Here is an 18,952-nt window from a genome sequence, read left to right on the forward strand (position 1 = left end):
ATTTTCACACCAAAACGACACTTTGGGTAATATGTGTCAGTTTAGTTTTTCATCCTAAGCCAGAGAAAAGCTTTCTGACTCGGACCTGAGCCCTGACGGTCCAGCTTCAGGTCCTGAGACGCCGCCGCCATGAGACAGAAGGCGCAGGAGAAAGAAAATAGGCCACTGACTGGTCTGCGGTGGGTTGAAGAGTGTCCCCCCCCCAAAAGAGGTGTTGAAAAGTCCCAACATCCAGAACTTGTAAATGTGAGCTTATTTGGAGAAGGGGTCATCAAGTTAAGATGAGGTCAGGAGAGCGGGCCCTAGTCCACTGTGACTGGTGTCCTTACGCGACAAGAAGGCAGCGGTCTACAGAGAAAGGAAGGCCGCCGGAAGGAGACAGAGAGCGGGGAGATGCGTCTACAAGCCAGGGACACCAGGGGTGGCCCATGACACCAGCGCTAAGGGGACAGCTGTCCTTCAGGGCACCAGGGCTTCGGGCTCTGGCTTCCGGACTGTGAGAGAATTACTTTGTATCGTTCAAGTCCCTCTGTGTGTGGTTGTTTCTTTGTGATGGTGGCCCTGGGAGGGACCGGCAGGAGGGACCCGGGTGAGGGAGGCACAGGGGAAATCGCAGAGCACCTCCCGCCGCCCCCAGTCAGACCTGGAGCTGGACAGCGAGCTCAGAGCAGCCCTTCCTGGGGGCCTGCTCTCCACCTGGCTCAGAGAAGTTGAGAAAACTCTGCCCCGGGGTGGGGGTGGGGGGAAGGAGCATACGAGGAACTAACCTCTGAGCCTTAGTCCTCACGAGCACGTGTGTCCTCCAACCATCAGACCGGGCGAATCCCTGAGAACATGGAGGAAGCCCAAGCAGCCCCCTCAGCTGCCTCTTAAAAAGGAGAATCTTTCGGGGAGTGGGCTAAAGGGCCAGAAGGGGGGTCAGACGTGCCAACCTCTGGTTACAAACTGAAGTCCTGGGGTGTGCTGTGTGCCGTGTGCCATGTGCCATGGTGACTAGCGTTAACACTGTCGGGCTGCCTTTTTGAAACCTGCAGAGAGCAGATCTTCAGAAGTTTTCATCGTAAGAAAATACTTTTGTGACTAAGTGTGGCGACAGATGTTAACTATTTCAGACTCGCTGTGGTGACCATGTTGCAGTATATGCAGACACCACATTATTACGTCGTCCACTGAGACGACTGTCATCGTATGTGGCGATTCTAGCTCCGTAAAAATAATTTTTGGAAAATTCAAAGGCGTTATCCGGGAGGACAAATCTGAGGTTAGCCCAGAAGAAGGACAAAGCAAGGGGGCAGCTTGTCTTCGCAAACAGTAAAGTGTAATAATAAAAATAGTGTAAGGGTGGCAGTGAATTTTTGGGTATGAAACCCAAAGCAGGAAGCAGGAAACACAAACACTGATCCGTGGGGCCGTGTGAGACAAAGCTTCCTCACAGCAAAATACACAAACAAACAAGCAAACAAAATAACCCAACGAGCGAAAAGGCAGCTTGGGGTCTGAGAAAATATGTACAAACTGCGCTTCTGATAAGGGGAGACTGTCAAAAACTCTGTTCACACAACTCAATAACAGACACAAAAAATCAGTTATAAACGGACAGGAAAACTGAATAGACTTTTTTTTTTTCCTAAAGAAGAGATAGCAATGAGCAAAAGGCACAATGAAGAGGTGTTCACATCACTAATCATCAAATGACCATCAAAACCACCAGGAGATGCCACCTCACACCGGTTAGAGTGACCGTCACCACAAACACAAGTGAGAGGTGACAGGTGTGGGCAAGGGTGCGGAGGAAGGCGGACCCTTGTGCACTGTGGGTGGGAGCGCACACTGATCTCCAAAGACGAAACACAGAACGGCCCTGTGACCCAGCAAGTCCACTGACGGACACTTATCCAAAGGACATGAGGACGGATCTCCAACACGTGTCTGCCGCTCATGTTTGCCACAACATTATTCATAACAGCCACGCCGTGAAAACAACCTGTGTGTTCTTCAATGGATGAGTGGATAAAGGAGATACATATATCTGATACACACACGCACACGTGTGCACATGCACACACACACACACATACGCACACACAGAAGAATTATACTCAACCACGAGGTCACATTCACAGGTTCTGGAGGGCAGCCTGCCACTTGCCACAACATGGGTGGACCTTGAGGGCATTATGCCGAGTGAAATAAGTCAGAGAGAGAAAGGCAAACCCTGTGTGAGATGACTTAGACACAGAATCTAAAAAAGCCCAACTCCTAGAGCCAGAGTGTGAAAGGAGATTACCAGGGACTATGGGGCAGAGATAACGGGGAGAGGCTGGTCGAAGGGTCCAAACATCCGGGTATAACAAGAATGAGTCCTCGGGATGTAATGGACAGTACAGAGTGTATGGTTAATACCCCTGTAGCCAGGCCAGGCGGTGGCGCAGTGGATAGAGCGTCGGACTGGGACACGGAGGACCCAGGTTCAAGACCCCGAGGTCACCAGCTTGAGCGCGGGCTCATCTGGTTTGAGAAAAAGCTCACCAGCTTGAGTCCAAGGTCGCTGGCTCGAGCAAGGGGTCACTCGGTCTGCTGAAGGCCCACAGTCAAGGCACATATGAGAAAGCAATCAATGAACAACTAAGGACTTGCAATGAAGAATTGATGCTTCTCATCCCTTCTCTCCTTGTCTGTCTGTCCCTCTCTTTGACTCCCTCTGTCTCTGTCACTCACACACACACACACACACACACACACACACACACAATACCCCCGTAATTATATACTTGAAAACTGCTAAGAGAATAGGTCTTAAATGTTCTCCCCACAAAAAGAAATGGTAATTATATGCTTGGAGGTGTTAACCAACTCCATGGTGGTACTCCATTTTGCCACATATGAATGTACCAAATGAAGGCATTGTGCACCTTGAATTTGTATAATACTGTGTGTCCATTTTATGTGAATAAAGCTGGGAAAATAAATAGTACGAAAAGTCAGTTTAATAGAAGAGAAAAGTCCAAAGATAGATCTGGGTACGTGTAAGAGTTTAGGACAGAAGTGATATTTGAAGCCAGAACAGAGAGAAAAGGTTATAATAACAAGCGATTCAAAAAGAATAGGTGAGCGGTTTGGGGGAAAAGAAAAATAATTCTATCCCTAGGATACGCCTCACAATCCAACGTGCCAGAAAAATCAGGTCTTCGTGTGGGAAGTGAACACCCAAGTGACAGAACAAAATGAGGATGATCGTGTCTGTTATCTTTTGACGGAGGCAAGTTTTCTCAGCATGAAATCAAGATAGAACTAAAAAAAGTTTGGATGTTGAAACCCTAGGATCACAATTTACATAAACTGCAAAGAAATATTCGAAATGGAACAAGCCAGCAAGGGTCACGAGGCCGTAGGAAGAGGAAGAGCTTACACCGGGGTCCCCAAACTACAGCCCGTGGGCGCATGAGGCCCCCTGAGGCCATTTATCCAGCCCCCCGCCGCACTTCCAGAAGGGGCACCTCTTTCATTGGTGATCAGTGAGAGGAGCATAGTTCCCATTGAAATACTGGTCAGTTTATTGCTTTAAATTTACTTGTTCTTTATTTTAAATACTGTATTTGTTCTCATTTTGTTTTTTTACTTTAAAATAAGATATGTGCAGTGTGCATAGGGATTTGTTCATAGTTTTTTTATAGTCCGGCCCTCCAACGGTCTGAGGGACAGTGAACTGGCCCCCTGTGTAGAAAATTTGGGGACCCCTGGCTTACACGGACCAGCAGAAGAAGCAGGCACCTGTCTAGAAAGCTGAGCAGAGGACCCGGCGAGCAGGGGGACTGGGATTCCGGGAAGGAGAAGGGGGATGGACGGAGGGGACAAAGGTAGAGTTCAAGAACAGGGTGGTGGGGGCGGGGAGGATCTCCGCCCGGGACACGTGGAGCGTATCTGTTTAAGTCCAGGAATGTTCTAGAAATTTTGCCAAGTCCCACGTCTCATAATCAACTCTTACTTGGGGCAGGTGCATTGGATGTAGCCTTTTCACTAACGGCTGATTAGACATTTTTCTGCAAACACACACACACACACACACACGCGCGCGCGCACGGCTTTGTGATTCCACATCCACTTCCCCTAAAAGAGTTTCCTTAGCTACAGGCGCCAAGGGAAGTAGTAGAGATGTCATCTGCCACAGGCCACCGGGCTGATGGGGCTCTCAGGGCTGGCTTGGGGGGAAGTCAGCCCTGTGCTGCTTTGGGGAACAGCCTGACTTGTCTGTTTCCTCCTCAAACAACCCATCAGGAAAAACCAAAAAGCCTCTGCAAATGCTTTTCCCTTTAAAAAGACCACAAAGCATTCAATGTTTGTTTCAGAAAAACGAATCATCGTAACCGAAGTCTAAACCAGTGCCTACGACCTTCTTAACCCGACAATAAAACACAAGGCGTCGAACCATACAAGACGGCTGGGTCTGTGCTCACATTCCTGTCAGAGCGGTTAATGTAACTCGACCCCTGTATGAGGGTTAACGAGGATGTGCTTCCTGGAAAGTAATTAGCAGCACGTCTCAGTCTCTCTCTCTCTCTCTCTCTCTCCCACACACACACACACACACACACACACACACACACACACGCATGCACAGAGGTGAGGTCAACCTGGCCAGCCCTAGGAGGTCGGCGATGTCTCAAACCACTGACCTCGAGTTCAGAAAAGGTGACGTCCGAGGATTTCTAAACACACCCAACAGGACTTTCACTCAATAAAATGGGGGAGAAAGGAGGTTAACCAGGTTAAAAATCCAGCCACTGGATTTTTTTTTTTGTCTTATTTGTATGTGTGTCTGGGTCCATGTCCACACATGTGTGAATGAATCACCAAACGCTGAAAGTTTCTAAGACGTGCAGGAAGCCCTGGACGCTGAGGATTACCCCCCTCCACCCCCAACCACAAGGACCAAATCCTCGGCTTCTGACTCTGAACACAGAACCAGCAGATCACGGCAGCAGCCTGTCAGCTTTTCCTGCAGAGGTCACACAGCCTCTATCGCAACCACGAACCTCTATCGCAACCACGAGCGTGGCTGGCTTCTTATCATACTTTATTTATGGACACTGAAGTTTTAATTTCATGTCATCTTCATGCGTCATGAAATTTCTTGTTTGTCTGTTTTTACACCAGTTAAAAATGTAAAAATCATTCTTAGCTTAAGGACCATACAAAGATGGGCAGGTGCTTCCTGGAAAGTAATTAGCAGCAAGGATGAGGCAGAACTAGTGTGTCTCTGTTCCTTGGAGGGTCACCAAAGGGCAAGCGTTTCAATGACAAAACCAAGATCTAACCACAGTCAACCTGTGGAAGTAGAGAGATGGGAAGCCAGGTACTGGCTTCTTTCTGGGGAGGGGCACTGGGGCCTGAGGGTCAGCCCCTCTCAGGGGGGATGTGAGGGGTGGGAAGCAGGATTGGGGGGTGGGGGGGGTGCTCCCCTATCCTGACCTGTTATTCTGCCTGACCTTAGAGACCACTTCCTAAACTGGCTCCAGGCACTAAGGTAAGAACTTGAAGCAAATACATGTGCTGCCCGCCATTACCCCCACTGCCTGCTGTCACGTGAGCAACACACGTTGTCTCTGTATGTCCCCTTCTGTCCTGAGTGGCTTTCTGAAACCCCCATGGCAGATACTCTAGCTCTAGTCCAGTGCTTGGTAACACCTTGCTCTGTTATCAGATGAAGAAAGGAATAGACGAACAGAGGCTTCGCTGTGTCTGCTTCCCATGAAGACGCCCCTCAGCGAGGAGATTACCAACCCACCCTTTTTCCAGGCTGGAAATGACGACTTTCTGCTCAGGAACGGCAAGGCAGTGTGACTAGGAGTAGTCTTGCCTTCTTCCCAATAAACACCATCCTCACCACGCTGGTCACGGCCGTCTGGGAGAGCTTTTGAGAAACGTTCATATTTATCAATATCAAATTCTCTGTCTCTACATCCAGCCACGATCGGCACAAGGGGAGTTCAAGTCAAATCTCTAAACCATGACAGCTGTGGGGTGTAGGTCGAAACATGTAGTTGGCTCGGACTCCCAGTTTAGAAAGCTTCACATTCCCAGATCTTCATAGAGTTCTTTTCTTTTCTTTTTTTTTTTTTAACAGAGTCAGAGAGAGGGATAGATAGAGACAGACAGGAATGGAGAGAGATGAGAAGCATCAATCATCAGTTTTTTCGTTGCGACACCTTAGTTGTTCATTGATTGCTTTCTCATATGTGCCTTGACCGCGGGCCTTCAGCAGACTGAGTAACCCCTTGCTCGAGCCAGCAAGCTGGGGTCCAAGCTGGTGAGCTTTGCTCAAACCAGATGAGCCCGCGCTCAAGCTGGTGACCTCAGGGTCTTGAACCTGGGTCTTCCGCATCCCAGTCCGACGCTCTATCCACTGCGCCACCACCTGGTCAGGCTAGAGTTCTTTTCTTACCGTGATTAGAATGATTTTCACTTCTGAGTACTTCTTTTTCTTTTTTAACTTAAGCATTTATTTTTATATGAGCACTTCTTATTGTAATAACTCTGCATAAGTGTAGATAATAAGATAAAAATAGGCATGTTTTCATTGTATAACTATCCATATTTTTCTTTTCGGTGACAAGTACTCGACGGTTCGGTGAGCCCTCTATGACAATACATAGCGAATGCCATTGTATGTTAAGAACACGGTAGACACTTCAGACCCTCTTGAGCTGGGAAAGTGAAGAAAAATACGCATCGTCCACGCTCACTACAAAAGAGGAGACTCTTCTAATAGTCACAATAAACAGAGGGACATGTCGGCTCGGTAAAAAGAACCCATCTTTCCATGATGGCCGGATGGCGCTGGAAGTTGAGTAACCCTATGTATGCATCTCTGTCCTGCGAAGTTGGGCTGGTAATCCAGTGGGGAAGCCAGGACTGTGCAACCCAGAAAGAGAGTCAGCAACCGCAGAAAACTGCCTCTTAAAAAAAAAAAAAAAAAAAAAAAAAGGTGTAAGATGAAAGAAAGGCGTGATAGGAGGAGACGGAGTGAGTTCTCAGCCCTGAGAAGGTTTGAGCATATTCCTGACTCAGCAGGAGGGAGAGGCGTGGTGACAGGAGAAACGGCCGCCATCGGTTCAATGTCTCGTTCCTGCTGTGTTCTCCGTGCAGCCTCTCAGCTTCTTACGTAGCCCTGTTAGCTTGTTACCGTCGCCCTCATTTCAACTGAGCAGGAAGATGGGGCCCGAAGAGTTAAATGCGTACAGAGCAGCAAAGCCATTCACTGCGGCAGTAACACATCCCAACAAGGTGCCCAGGGGGCTTCAGAGTCCGCTCCCCTGTTTGACCTCAGCTGTTTGACAACAGGCTACTTCCGAGAAGTTGTACGCTTCACACAGAAGGGCAAACTGGCTGTTGAAAGTCCTGCTGCACGGATTGCACAGACAGTGGAAGCCACCTGCCCAGCACGCGTGTAGCACCCGAGTCCACGCAGGTCCTCTGTCTGTTGGCGTGTTACAGGGTGCACCGATGCTTGTTAATTCTGCAAGGCGCTCAGCTCAATATCTGTGATGAACATTAACGTAACTGTTTCCTGTTGAAACAATTCTCCACCAGAGGAAATTAAACAAGAGTGTGGATGCTGGAGACGCTGATGGTGCCGAGTGGGGTCTCCTCGCTTTGATTGGGTTTTCCAAGATGCTGGCAGCCGCACCCAGGAAAGAGTTCGCCAGCCAGGACCCTGGCGCGGAAGGCCATCTCCCGGGCATCGCTTGTCCTTAGGATGACGTTCCCTTCTCTCTCTCTCAAAAAAAACCCATAATAATAAATAACAAATAAATAAAAATAAAAACAGAATGAGCTTTCTCACATAGGAAATTACTCTTTGCTCCTTCCAAGCTAAGTGGGGAGCTCCCCAGCACCAGGATGGTCCCTGCAGTGTGGGGGCTGCTGGTCTGACTCTGGTGACTGTCGGGGAGCCACTGACAGTCGTGACGTGAGCGGCCCTGTCCGGGGAGTGGAGCTCTGTTCGCGAGGGTTTCAGAGAAGAGCAGCCGCGACTCTGACTAACGTTGTCAGAGGCTCAGGATCGACTCACCTTTCCTCACACCACTAATGACCTTGACATCTGAGAAACTGGACCCACATGGAGGGAGAACCTGCCGATCTCACTGGGAGGTGTAAGGACGTGCCCCTACTTTGGGGAAATTTGGAGCAGGAGGGACACGGCGGTGAGAGGCCGTCAGAGGCCACACAGGACCAGGGGCAGCTACTGCGGTACTCACTGCTCAAAAGAATTCTGAAATAGCAGATGCCCTGTGCAGAGGGGCCCTGAATGGACTTCCAGCCCCCTGTATTTCCTCATGAAGAGGAATAACTTCACTTTTCTGACTCGGAGATTAAAAAAACACCAAACACCCACTATTTCTACTATTTCTCACCGCAAAAGAAATGGACAACACCATAAAATTTACCAAGTAAAATAAACATCTTCTGCATGGCGACCACCCACAGAGAAATCGCTCCGACACCGTCTTTCCTGCCCTTCTAGAATGTATGTGTGCATCCACACTTACTTTGAATTAAATTACAGCTTTGGTCATATCACTGCGTCGTAACCAGCCTCTTGCATTTCATACAGGTGGACATTCTTCTAAATTATCATTTTGAAGATCTAGTTTACTGTTGAATATCCCAATCCTGTCGTGATGTATCTTTTGGTTGTTTTCAGTGTATTATTATTATAATTAAATATTATAAATAACAGGGAAGTGGGAACTCAACCATCCCGAATGCCACTGTTTTGAAGGGAAGTTCCCAACATTGTAGAAACCCTGTCAGCAGAGGCCCTGGGTCGGTCCCCACGCACACGTCTTGCAAACCACTGGTCAGTGCTGGGAGGACCACAGGGCGTTGTGGGTGGAGACCAGCTCCGGAGGACGGAGGACTCGGGAAAGACAGGTGCCGGGAGGAGGGAGGGGCCCGATGCTAAGGCCATTCAACAGCAGAACAGAGACCAAGACAGAGCTTAGCTGCACGGGGTCCACCACCAAGGCCAGGGTCAGAGGCCAGAGCTGCAGCAGCAGACACTCCATCTTTCACGATGCCTGTGGGCAGTGCCGCCTTACAACGGGGCACACGTCACTGCCTTCCAGGCTTGACTAAGTCCATTGTCCCGATGGTCCCTAAAGCAGTTCCCAGGGTTAGTTCCACTTTGCCGGTGGAAGAGAATACAACTTCTTGGGTTGAAAAAAAAAAAAAAATCTACGGAACTGGATTTGGTCCAATCTTCCAGGGAGGCAGCAAACTTGGACCCAGCACGAGGGAGGTGCCAGTCTGCGGAGTTTCCAGAGGAACGTCTCCACGGAGAAGTGTTTGATCCCAGCGCGGGGACCCACCACCAAGGAGATGCTCACAGGCGCGTGAAGTTGTTCACGCCTTTCCCGCCGATGGTTCTTGTGAGGCACGCCCAAACCCCAGGTGACAGGCACAGTTAGAGCCCAGACACCTGGTGTTTCTTCCTATTTGTAAGGTGGCTGTTTGTGGAAACATTTACAGTAGGTTTGGAAGGGGACTCAGCCTCACACAAATGCCAGCAACGTGGCTTTAATGGAGACAGTAAAAAAAATAAATTAAAAAAAAAAAACCAAGAGTTATTTTTAAACAGAGAAAAGGGGGAACACCACCCGGACATCAGAAATAAAATTTACCAGAGTTAGCAGACATTTATAAAACTCATGACAATCTTAGCGTCCCGGTGAGTCATTCAGATTTTAACTTGTCTAAACTCATGTCTTCAACTGTCTTACATTTCCTCTTTCACTTGGTACTTTTCATGGCACTAGCTCCGTATTTAAATAGTTCCAAATCTGCAAGTCAAAGCTATAATGCAAAAAAAAAACTCAAAAAGCCCAAAAAACTTAACAAAACTTTAGGCTGACTTCAAGAAACCTCCTCGGTAGAAGGATCCCTCAATGAATTACGTGAACACAACTGTTAGGGCACAAACATACCCTCACTCTCTGTGAGAACTCTCCTGCTTTCCGTTAAGGAGGTCTAGACCAGACCGGGGACTCCGGCGGTTTCGTTTGCTGAGGTTTCCATGGTGCCTGAGTCAGGGCACAGGCACAGACACTAACTTCCACGCAGGACAGAGAAAGAGCTTCTTGTCACCAAAGGAATGGGGATCCTCGGGTGAATGGCCCCCAGTGGCTGTGGAGGACAATCCCACTACCACACAGCCCTCCCCCTGCCCAGCGCAGCCACACCAGACCCCTAATGACAGGACACACCTCTCCACTTGGGCCAGAATGGAAGTCACACGGGAACCTCAGGGCGCGCTCTGTGGGGAAGACAGAACCTCCAGCACACGGGACGCGGCGCCTGAAACCCAGCTTGGCACCGGCTAGGGATCAGAAGCCTGGGCGGCAGGCAAGGACCCTGCGGGCATCCCCACGGCCCGCAGCAGCCCACGGGCAAGAGTGGCACTTGGAGGACACCGCCCTGGGAAGCACATGGAGCCTGACGCACCAAAGACCAAGCCGACCCTCACGCATCCCGAATTCCAGCCTCCCGGCTCTCGCCCTTCTGAAGGAGGGCGTGACAATCAATCACAGCCCGCCCCTTCGGAAGGAGGGCGTGACAATCAATCACAGCCCGCCCCTTCGGAAGGAGGGCGTGACAATCAATCACAGCCCGCCCCTTCGGAAGGAACGCGTGACAATCAATCACAGCCCGCCCCTTCGGAAGGAGGGCGTGACAATCAATCACAGCCCGCCCCTTCGGAAGGAGGGCGTGACAATCAATCACAGCCCGCCCCTTCGGAAGGAGGGCGTGACAATCAATCACAGCCCGCCCCTTCGGAAGGAGGGCGTGACAATCAATCACAGCCCGCCCCTTCGGAAGGAGGGCGGGACAATCAATCACAGCCCGCCCCTTCGGAAGGAACGCGTGACAATCAATCACAGCCGCCCCTTCTGAAGGAGGGCGTGACAATCAATCACAACCCGCCCCTTCGGAAGGAGGGCGGGACAATCAATCACAGCCGGGCAGGCGCGCGAAGCCGCACGTGCTAGAACTTTCCGCGGCGGTTCGGCCTCGGTTGCTATAACGACAGTGCTGCTTACTTGCCGAGAGCTCATTAGTGTTCCCCGCGCCCCAGGGGCCGCCCTGCTCTCGCGGAGCGTCCAGCACCTCGGGACGTACGGTGGGATCTTAGGACACTTGTACCCCTCGGGCTGGCGCATACTGTCCTGTGCACGCGGGCGTGTGAGGGTTCACCTTCTCCTCCTTACCTTTCCACACCTGTCACCCAAATTCCAAATCCGGCCTCGGTCCGGCGGCCCGGGCTCCCGGCCAGCACACGGCCCCACCCCCTCCCGGCGGAAGAGTCAGGGACGTGTCACAGCTCGGTACCGTCTCCTTGTCTACCGGTTTCCGGCACTGCTGTCTCCGTCAACCCCCGAGGGGCAGGCTGGGACCCCCAATATCCCCCGATGGCTAGTCTACGCGTCTCTGTGTGTCCCTTGAGCACCGGGAATAAATGCTAACACGTGCACACGCCACCCCCTCGCCCAGCGCCTGGCATTCATCCACCAACCTGCATTTTCCTTCTCAAAAAGTCTCTGAGGACACACAGCCTGTGGATGTGGGGCTTCCCGAGACCTGCCGTGGGGGTCCCCCGCCCCTCACCAGGGAGGTGAAGGCCTCTGAGCATGGGGTGCTCCTGGCCTACAACCCTGCGGGTCACTCGTGGGCCATGGTGAGGCCAGCAATTGTGGAACCTGCTGTCTGCCCCAGAGGCCTCTGTTGTCATCAGGGTCCCCGGGGCGAGCCGCCTCTGTGGACATGGCCTCCATGGCAACAGCTGGAGGTAGAACAGAGCCGGGGCCTCCGCCCTGAGGATGCCAAAGCAGCAGGTCAGGGGCAGCAGGGTGGAGCAGGGAGGCACACACTGGGTGACAGAGTGGCCCGCAGGGTGGGGGACGGAGCCCAGACAGGTGCGGGCAGCAGCGTCCTCCACCTGGCTCAGACACGGCCCGTCTCCCACAGGGCGAGACTCCAGGGAGAGTTGCGGGTGGTCCAGCATTTTCCCACTAAGGGAAGCAAGAGGAGGGGTCACCCCAATCATGTCAGCGACAGGGTGACAAGAGCATGCACTGGGATGTCCGTAGCTGAGGACGACGGCAGCAGCTCCTCAGGATGGGGCCGCCCTCCTGAAGTTCCAGGGCACAGCGTCCCTGGCACTGGGAAAGCCGTCGGCTGTCTGCCCTCCTCCTCAGAGCACTTGATGCAGCAGTCAGCTCGTGCTGCGTAACAAACACTGCAGACACGTGGCTCAGACAGCCGCCATTGACTCCTCACAGTCCTGGAGGCCAGCAGTCCGAGGTCCAGGTGCAGGTCAGGCTAGCATCTCCCCACAGAGTGAGACAGCTGTCCTCTCCCTCAGTCCTCATGTGGTCACCCCTCAGTGTCTGTCTGTGTCCTGACCTCCTCTTCCTAATGTCCCTTCTGGTGGACAGGGCGGGACAGACTTGTCCAGTGTGATGAAGCCGTTTGTTTAGACAGAGAAACCTTGGCAATAGAGCCAGGGTCCACCCGGAAAGAACAGACCAGGTCTTCAGATTTCCCAGATGGTTCACCCTCACACCCACTGCCCTGGGCACAAGGAAGGCTAACTTTGGAACACTAGTCACCAGCTAGCATCACCAGAGCACTGGCTCCCACTGCCCGTGCCCTGGGCGGGCAGGCACTCCTCCTCACACCCAGAGGTCAGGCTCCTTCCTTCTGGCTCCAGCAGCTCTGCGCCCCCTGCACGGCCTCCTTCTGACCACATGGCTTTCTTTCTCTGTCCCTTCTTTGTCCCTGTGGGCCGTGACCCCCTTTTGCACACATGTCTGTCTCCCAGTCTAGACTGTCAGCAGAGGAGGGTGGCCTCCCTGCTATGTCCCCAGGGTGGGACAAAGGACCTAAGCTGGGTCTACAGGGTCAGCAACAGCACTGCTGACCGGGCAGGGCCCCCAGAGCAGGGGCCCACGTGACTCATGCTCAGCAGATCTGTGACCCTGGTTGTCACTGGGGTGACACACAGAGGTTCAAAATTTCATAAATACAGGCTTGTCCCCTGTGAGTCATTTAAACTGGCGGAGGGGTTTGATCTCTCCCTGGCTGTGTGGACAGTGATCATATTCAGAGAGAATATGAGTCCAGCTCTCCCAGGACAAAGTCCGTTTGTCTTAAAAGAGCCTGGCCACACTCAGAGGTGTGACGTCCCCGAGCGCCCGGTCCTTGCCCCCCTGACCCCAGCCATCGTGGGGCATGTAGGGCTCACACGGCCTTGGCAGCTACAGGAGACGGCAGCCTCCGCGGGCCAGCGGGCAGGGAGAAGGAAGATACAGCACGATTTCTGCAGGTCAGCAGGAGGGTTTGCTCATCCCATGCTGACCTGAAGAGCTCACAGCTCTGACCTCAAAGAGCAGCACCCTGTGGCCGGGGAGGCGTGGAGCCTCTCACAGCCAAGGGGCCGGGGGATCCAGGACAGCGAACTGCGGGGTCCCCACGTTGACCACGCCCGTCACAGGGAGGCTGCCTCCCGGTTCCCCGGCTGCTGGTGATTCCACGGCAGGAGATGCCTGAGCCCCCGCTGGAGCCCCCAGAGGGGAGGCGTGGCCCCAGCGAGAATGACCCTGCAGTGACAGGTGGCAGGTGACGACGGGGCTTAGGGACGAGGATCCTCTCCCCCGCTGGCCTGCAGGCGGTGGCAGCCCAAGTCTGTCTGGAACCTCCTCTGGGAAGGACCCCGTGTGGACAAGGGACCTGGACAAGTGTCCGAGCGCCTCTGAGCTTCACATCCTGGGCTTCCTGATGTTTCAGTCCGTGAGCCCCATGAATCCCACCAACCCCTTTTTTTGTCAAGCCTGTTGGATTGGACTTCATGTCACTGGTGGATTCTAACCTTCAGCAGTTTGGAGGCTTCTTTTGTTAAGCCCACAGACGCACACACTCCTGGAAGTCGACAGAACAGATGTTTAGAATGTTGTTTTGAGTCTTCACGGCCCAGCCCTGTGCAGTGAAGGAAACCCTGTCTCCCCAGGAGAAAGCGGCCCAAGGGGCAGAGGGCAGGACCAGGCGGGTATATGGGGCTATGATACCTCACTTTTCTCCTGTCCCGTCCGACGGGTACAGGAGCTGTCATCTGTGCCGGGTGCTGACAGGGAAGAGACAGGACCTGTTCACCTCGTGGCTGGTTGAACCCACAAATGTGAAACCCGCAGATATGAAGGGGGTTACTGGAAAAAGCCCACCTGCAGCTCCAGCCTGGCTGTTCAGGGGACACAGGCCCGCCGCTGGCCCAGAGCCGGGAGGGCTGCAGAGTGGAGGGGAGGTCCCCGGCCTGTGCAGGGCTGCACCCTGGCACCCGGCTGGTCCAAATCAAGGCTCTGGGACGGGTGGACCGTCATCTTTTGGTTGGACAGCAGTGCTTCCCTGGCTTCCTTCGTCCATTTCAAAATCAACCTCTCGCAAAACAACAGTTTAGCCATGACCTCAGAAAAGGAATTTCTGTGAAGACCCAGCGCCGGACCTTAAAGGCTCCGTCATACTTTTCAACGTGAGCAACCTTGACGCTGACCGGGGGGGGGGGGGGGCTGCCTCAGCATTTCTCCATCCACGTCACCCCTGGTGACAGAAAGTGCACGCCATGATAATTTCCACCCCGTTTTTAAAAAGCGGCGTGTCACCCGCCACGTGCGCCGTCATCGTAAGAAGCAGACACCTGCCCCCGGGGGGAACACTTTGCGATGAGCGGACACGCGATGTCCAGTGTCAGACCCCGACGGTCTGTCAGCAACACGAGGTTTTCAGAGGCACGGGGGTGGCCGGGATGGGAGCCACGCGGACACAGGGCGCCACACCCCAAGGACGACTTCTGTCTCCGCCGAGAGCTCACCGCTCTCTGCAGGCTCTCCACCCTGCACCGCGACAGGTCTGCTCGGAACAGAATTCAAACGAACAAATACGCACACGTTTACTTAGAATTAGACTCTTCCTTTGACGTCGGCCAATATGTTCCCGGAGCCACTTTTCCCTAACAATTCAAATAGCGAATGTCCCCATTAAGCTGTTCTTAAACAACGTGCAGAACAAACAGCTTTATAAAAACCCCTCTGCTATTTGGACGGTCAGTGCCTCCCGAAAGCGGCGGGAACCTTTCTCAATTTTACGTTTTTTTAAAAGCAGTATAATTACATTTCTCGTCCCTGCCTCCGGGCATAGCTTGCTTGGCCTACATTTCATTATGTGACCACTACCTTTGCGGCCTGCACTTGATGTGACAAAACCACTGTGTATAGTGCAGTCGGAAGGTTCTTCCTGCCCCGTAGTCAACGCAAAATGACCCACCGTATTTTTCACTCCATAAGACGCACATTTTTCCCCCCAAAAGTGGAGGGGGAAATGCCCGTGCATCTGATGCAGCGAATGTTCTTTCTTTTTGCTGCTGTGGGTTCCCGGACAACTAGAAGAGAATTTGAACATTAAAGGCTCTTCTCGTTTGTGAATAACAGTGCTAATAATCACTGTGAATACTGCTGCTGAGTTTACATTGTTGAAATGTTATTGTGGTATATTTTATTAAATATTTTAACACACCATTTGGTTCAGAATATCTTTTTTTCTTATTTTCCTCCTTAAAACCCTAGGTGCGTCTCATGGTCAGGGGCGAAAAATCCATTATATCTATACAAAACTCGCCCTCTCTGCATCAACCTTGTTACAGTCTTTTACAGTGATCTTTCTAATAGTTACTGTATTGTGAAAATAAAACAAGACAAAAATGTATCAACTCAGGTCTGTTACCAACAAATCACATCCTAGCTTAGAGACCCATCTTCAGGGCAACAGTGTAACTGCTGCCGTGCTGAGAGTGTTATCACCTCACTGGGAACACACTGCAGTGTTAATGTGACGCCTTGTTGTAACCAAGCTGTTATTATTACATACAATGTGGGTGTCCAACAGTCAAGATCCAGAAAACCGGGGAAGTAAATACAGGGAACTGGTTTGCCCACCGGCTGTCAAGGGTGAACTAGGGTCAGAAGCTTTGGGGTCTCCTACTTGAGGGTGTTCACTCGTCTGTAATCCAGAGACAGATCAGAGACCTCCCCCTCTGACCCAGCAGCAATGAGGAGGATCAAAAACTCTGGGACCCGGCCCTGGCCGGTTGGCTCAGTGGTAGAGCATCGGCCTGGCGTGCAGGAATCCCAGGTTCGATTCCCGGGCAGGGCACACAGGAGAAGCGCCCATCTGCTTCTCCATCCCTCCCCCTCTCCTTCCTCTCTGTCTCTCTCTTCCCCTCCTGCAGCTGAGGCTCCATTGGAGCAAAGTTGGCCCGGGTGCTGAGGATGGCTCCATGGCCTTGGCCTCAGGCACTAGAATGGCTCCAGTTGCAATGGAGCAACGCCCCAGATGGACAGAGCACTGCCCCCTGGTGGGCATGCTGAGTGGATCCCGGTTGGGCGCATGCGGGAGTCTATCTGACTGCCTCCCTGCTTTTTACTTAGGGGAAAAAAAACCCCAAAAAACTCTGGGACCCATCTGCGTGAGCTGTGAAGGTCACCTGTGCTGTTCTCCCTGCCCAGTCCCCAGCCCCAGATGGTCCCCAACCCCTCTCAGGGCACGAGACCGCTCTCGTGTTGGGGTCCACCTTTCATTCCAGCCCCTCAAGGGTCAGCCTTATCACCCGGTTTCTCAGAGATGGGGTGGGGGGCGTCGGTCTTACCTATTGTCCCATTTCTACCACATACAGGGGTGGGCGATAGAGGGCCTACAGGGAGAGAGGCGTGCAGGCTGTGATGATGACAGTCGCCGTATGCACTCAGAACCCTAACAGAATGGCTCGGGAAACCCACTTCTGCTCACCCCTGTGTATGTTGAATATGTAAAAGCAACTGACCGTGTTTTAAAAGCCAGGCCTTGTTATGGCTTAGGGACGGCCCGGGTGGTAAGTCAGGAGAGAATCAACATTGAGAAGTAGGGCGTTCCTCAGTTCTCAGGGGAGGGGCCCCAGGGGAGCCCCAGGGCCAGTCGGGAGGCTGGTAGAGGGGAAGTGCGGGCCACACCGTGTACCGTGGTTTCCACAGGAGGCAGGCAGGATCAGGCGAGCAGGCTTGAGAGAGGCTCAGTCTGAGATCCCAGCGGGCTCCGGGGCCCAGGAGCTGTCCCTGCTGTCTGGTCCTGGCCCTTCGGTGATTAGGGAGGGGACAGAGGCTCTGAGTGTGAGGGGCATAGAGGAGGGGGTTGGGGCAGTTGGTGGCTCTCACACACGAACCGCGTCCAGGTGGGAAGCTGTCGGCTGTTTCTAGGAAAGGGCCCCCCCGGGAGGGGCAGGCTCCAGGGTTCGATTTCCAGATGTCAAAGCACCAGTGACGGAAAAGGAAGACCTGGCGGACCCAGGCAGGAGCTGTGGACCTCCCCGACACCGTTCCTGACCCTCAGGGTGTGAACAGAGGAGCCCCAAGTGGGCGTCTGTAGCCCTGGTCTGCCCCCACCTCTGCCGCTGGCTCACGGTGCCACCCCCAACGTGACGGCGGGGGTGCTGTCTGAGGCTGAGGCGCCTGGCGCGTTTCCAGATGGCAGCAACTGCTCCTGGATGGACTCAGACCTGCGGGGAGCCGCTTGCCCGGACCTCCTAGTGGGCACTTCTGACAGGAGCGCTCTGCCGGCTTTGTGCTGCGGTCTCAGCCCCTCTGCCTAGAACCGAGGGCGTCCCAGAAACACGGCTGAGAATCGCACTGGACATAACAGGCTATTGTGGGGGACACTGCTTCCTCCGCGGGGCCCCTCTAGGAGGACCTGGGGGACCCTCTCTCTGCACAGAGGATGTGTGCACGCAGCCAGCTGGTTCTTGGCTCGGGTTGTTGGCGGGTGGGTTGTTTTTCTGGGCTGTTTGTTTTCGCTAGCACTGGCTTCCGCTCCTGGGAGTCCAGCGAGCTCCAAGTGACCCCCACGGCCCTCCGGCCGCAAGCGTGCTCCACCACAGACCCCCATTTGGAGAACTGAGCCTCAGGTCTCGCTTCAGAGCCGTGTTTTTCTGCCGCATTTTCTTCACCGCAACATACGTATGTATTTTTATCTCCTGTATTTGTGAACGTGACTGAGGTCTTCGTGAAGGAGGAGGTATCAGGAAAGAAATGACCCAGTGATGTGACATTCATTCAATAGGAGCCCATGGTCCCCGAGTAATGGCTGTGGGAGACGGTGAGCTTCGGGCTGGGGCTCTGGGGGATGGGGAGTCCTGAGGGGTCTGGACGTCATGGGCGCTGTCTCCACTGGGCATCCGTCTGTGCCTCTCATGGGTGGACATGCCCTGTTCTCTGTATGCCTCCGTTTTCCTAACCCCAGAAGTAGAAGAATACACCCTTTCATACACCTTATATAAAACCATTGAGACTATTATTCGACAAGTGATTTTTCAAGTGAAACAGGAGCTCACCTTAAAACCAGACGTGCGTACAGAAGGGCCTACAAACACAAAGATATTTACCGGCCACGCCTCTGCATAGAAGGCAGCATGTCCGCATCGTGGAGATGGAGTCACGTGGGAGAGTCAGACGTTTCCCGCCCCACTTAAGAAGAAGTCGTGCTCAGGCCGCGGGGAAGACACACACTCTCCTCCAAAGAGCATGAAGGCTCACAGAGCCCACGCACGTGTCTGCCGGTGTTTCTCGTCCCCCGTGTCCCCTCCCCTTCCTCAGGACAGGTGTGCGGTATAGAACCCAAAGCCGTTTTTCTAGCAAATCCAGCGAGCACTGGAGGAGTCGTGCTCACGACCCAGCAGACGCGATGTGGTGCTTCCTGAGCCCCTCCGAGGAGGAGGACAACGTGGCTGTCGTTTCACTTAAAAAGGGGGCGAATCTGCAGGATTGGGGGGTGAGAGTGTGACGGGGCCGGCGTTTCAAGGGGAGGAGGAAAGAGCTCCAGA

The 18,952-nt window shown here is 53.1% G+C and overlaps 1 protein-coding gene across 2 annotated transcripts in view; it reads right to left on the minus strand.

Annotated features, from left to right (window-relative positions):
• The window catches only part of RPS6KA2 (ribosomal protein S6 kinase A2), a 251,982-nt gene that overhangs the window by 180,551 nt on the left and 52,479 nt on the right, over positions 1-18,952 (minus strand). The window contains exon 1 of one of the 2 annotated variants that reach the window (XM_066248036.1): positions 11,573-11,612. The exons of the other annotated variant lie outside the window; for it this stretch is intronic. Coding sequence (XP_066104133.1) covers positions 11,573-11,578 — 6 coding nt within the window. The 5' untranslated portion in view covers positions 11,579-11,612. Of the gene's footprint in view, positions 1-11,572; positions 11,613-18,952 lie in introns of those variants that run through there. 2 annotated transcript variants of the gene reach the window in all.

This window comes from Saccopteryx bilineata, chromosome 12 (genome assembly GCF_036850765.1).
Source record: "Saccopteryx bilineata isolate mSacBil1 chromosome 12, mSacBil1_pri_phased_curated, whole genome shotgun sequence".
NCBI classification, from domain to species: Eukaryota; Metazoa; Chordata; class Mammalia; order Chiroptera; family Emballonuridae; genus Saccopteryx; species Saccopteryx bilineata.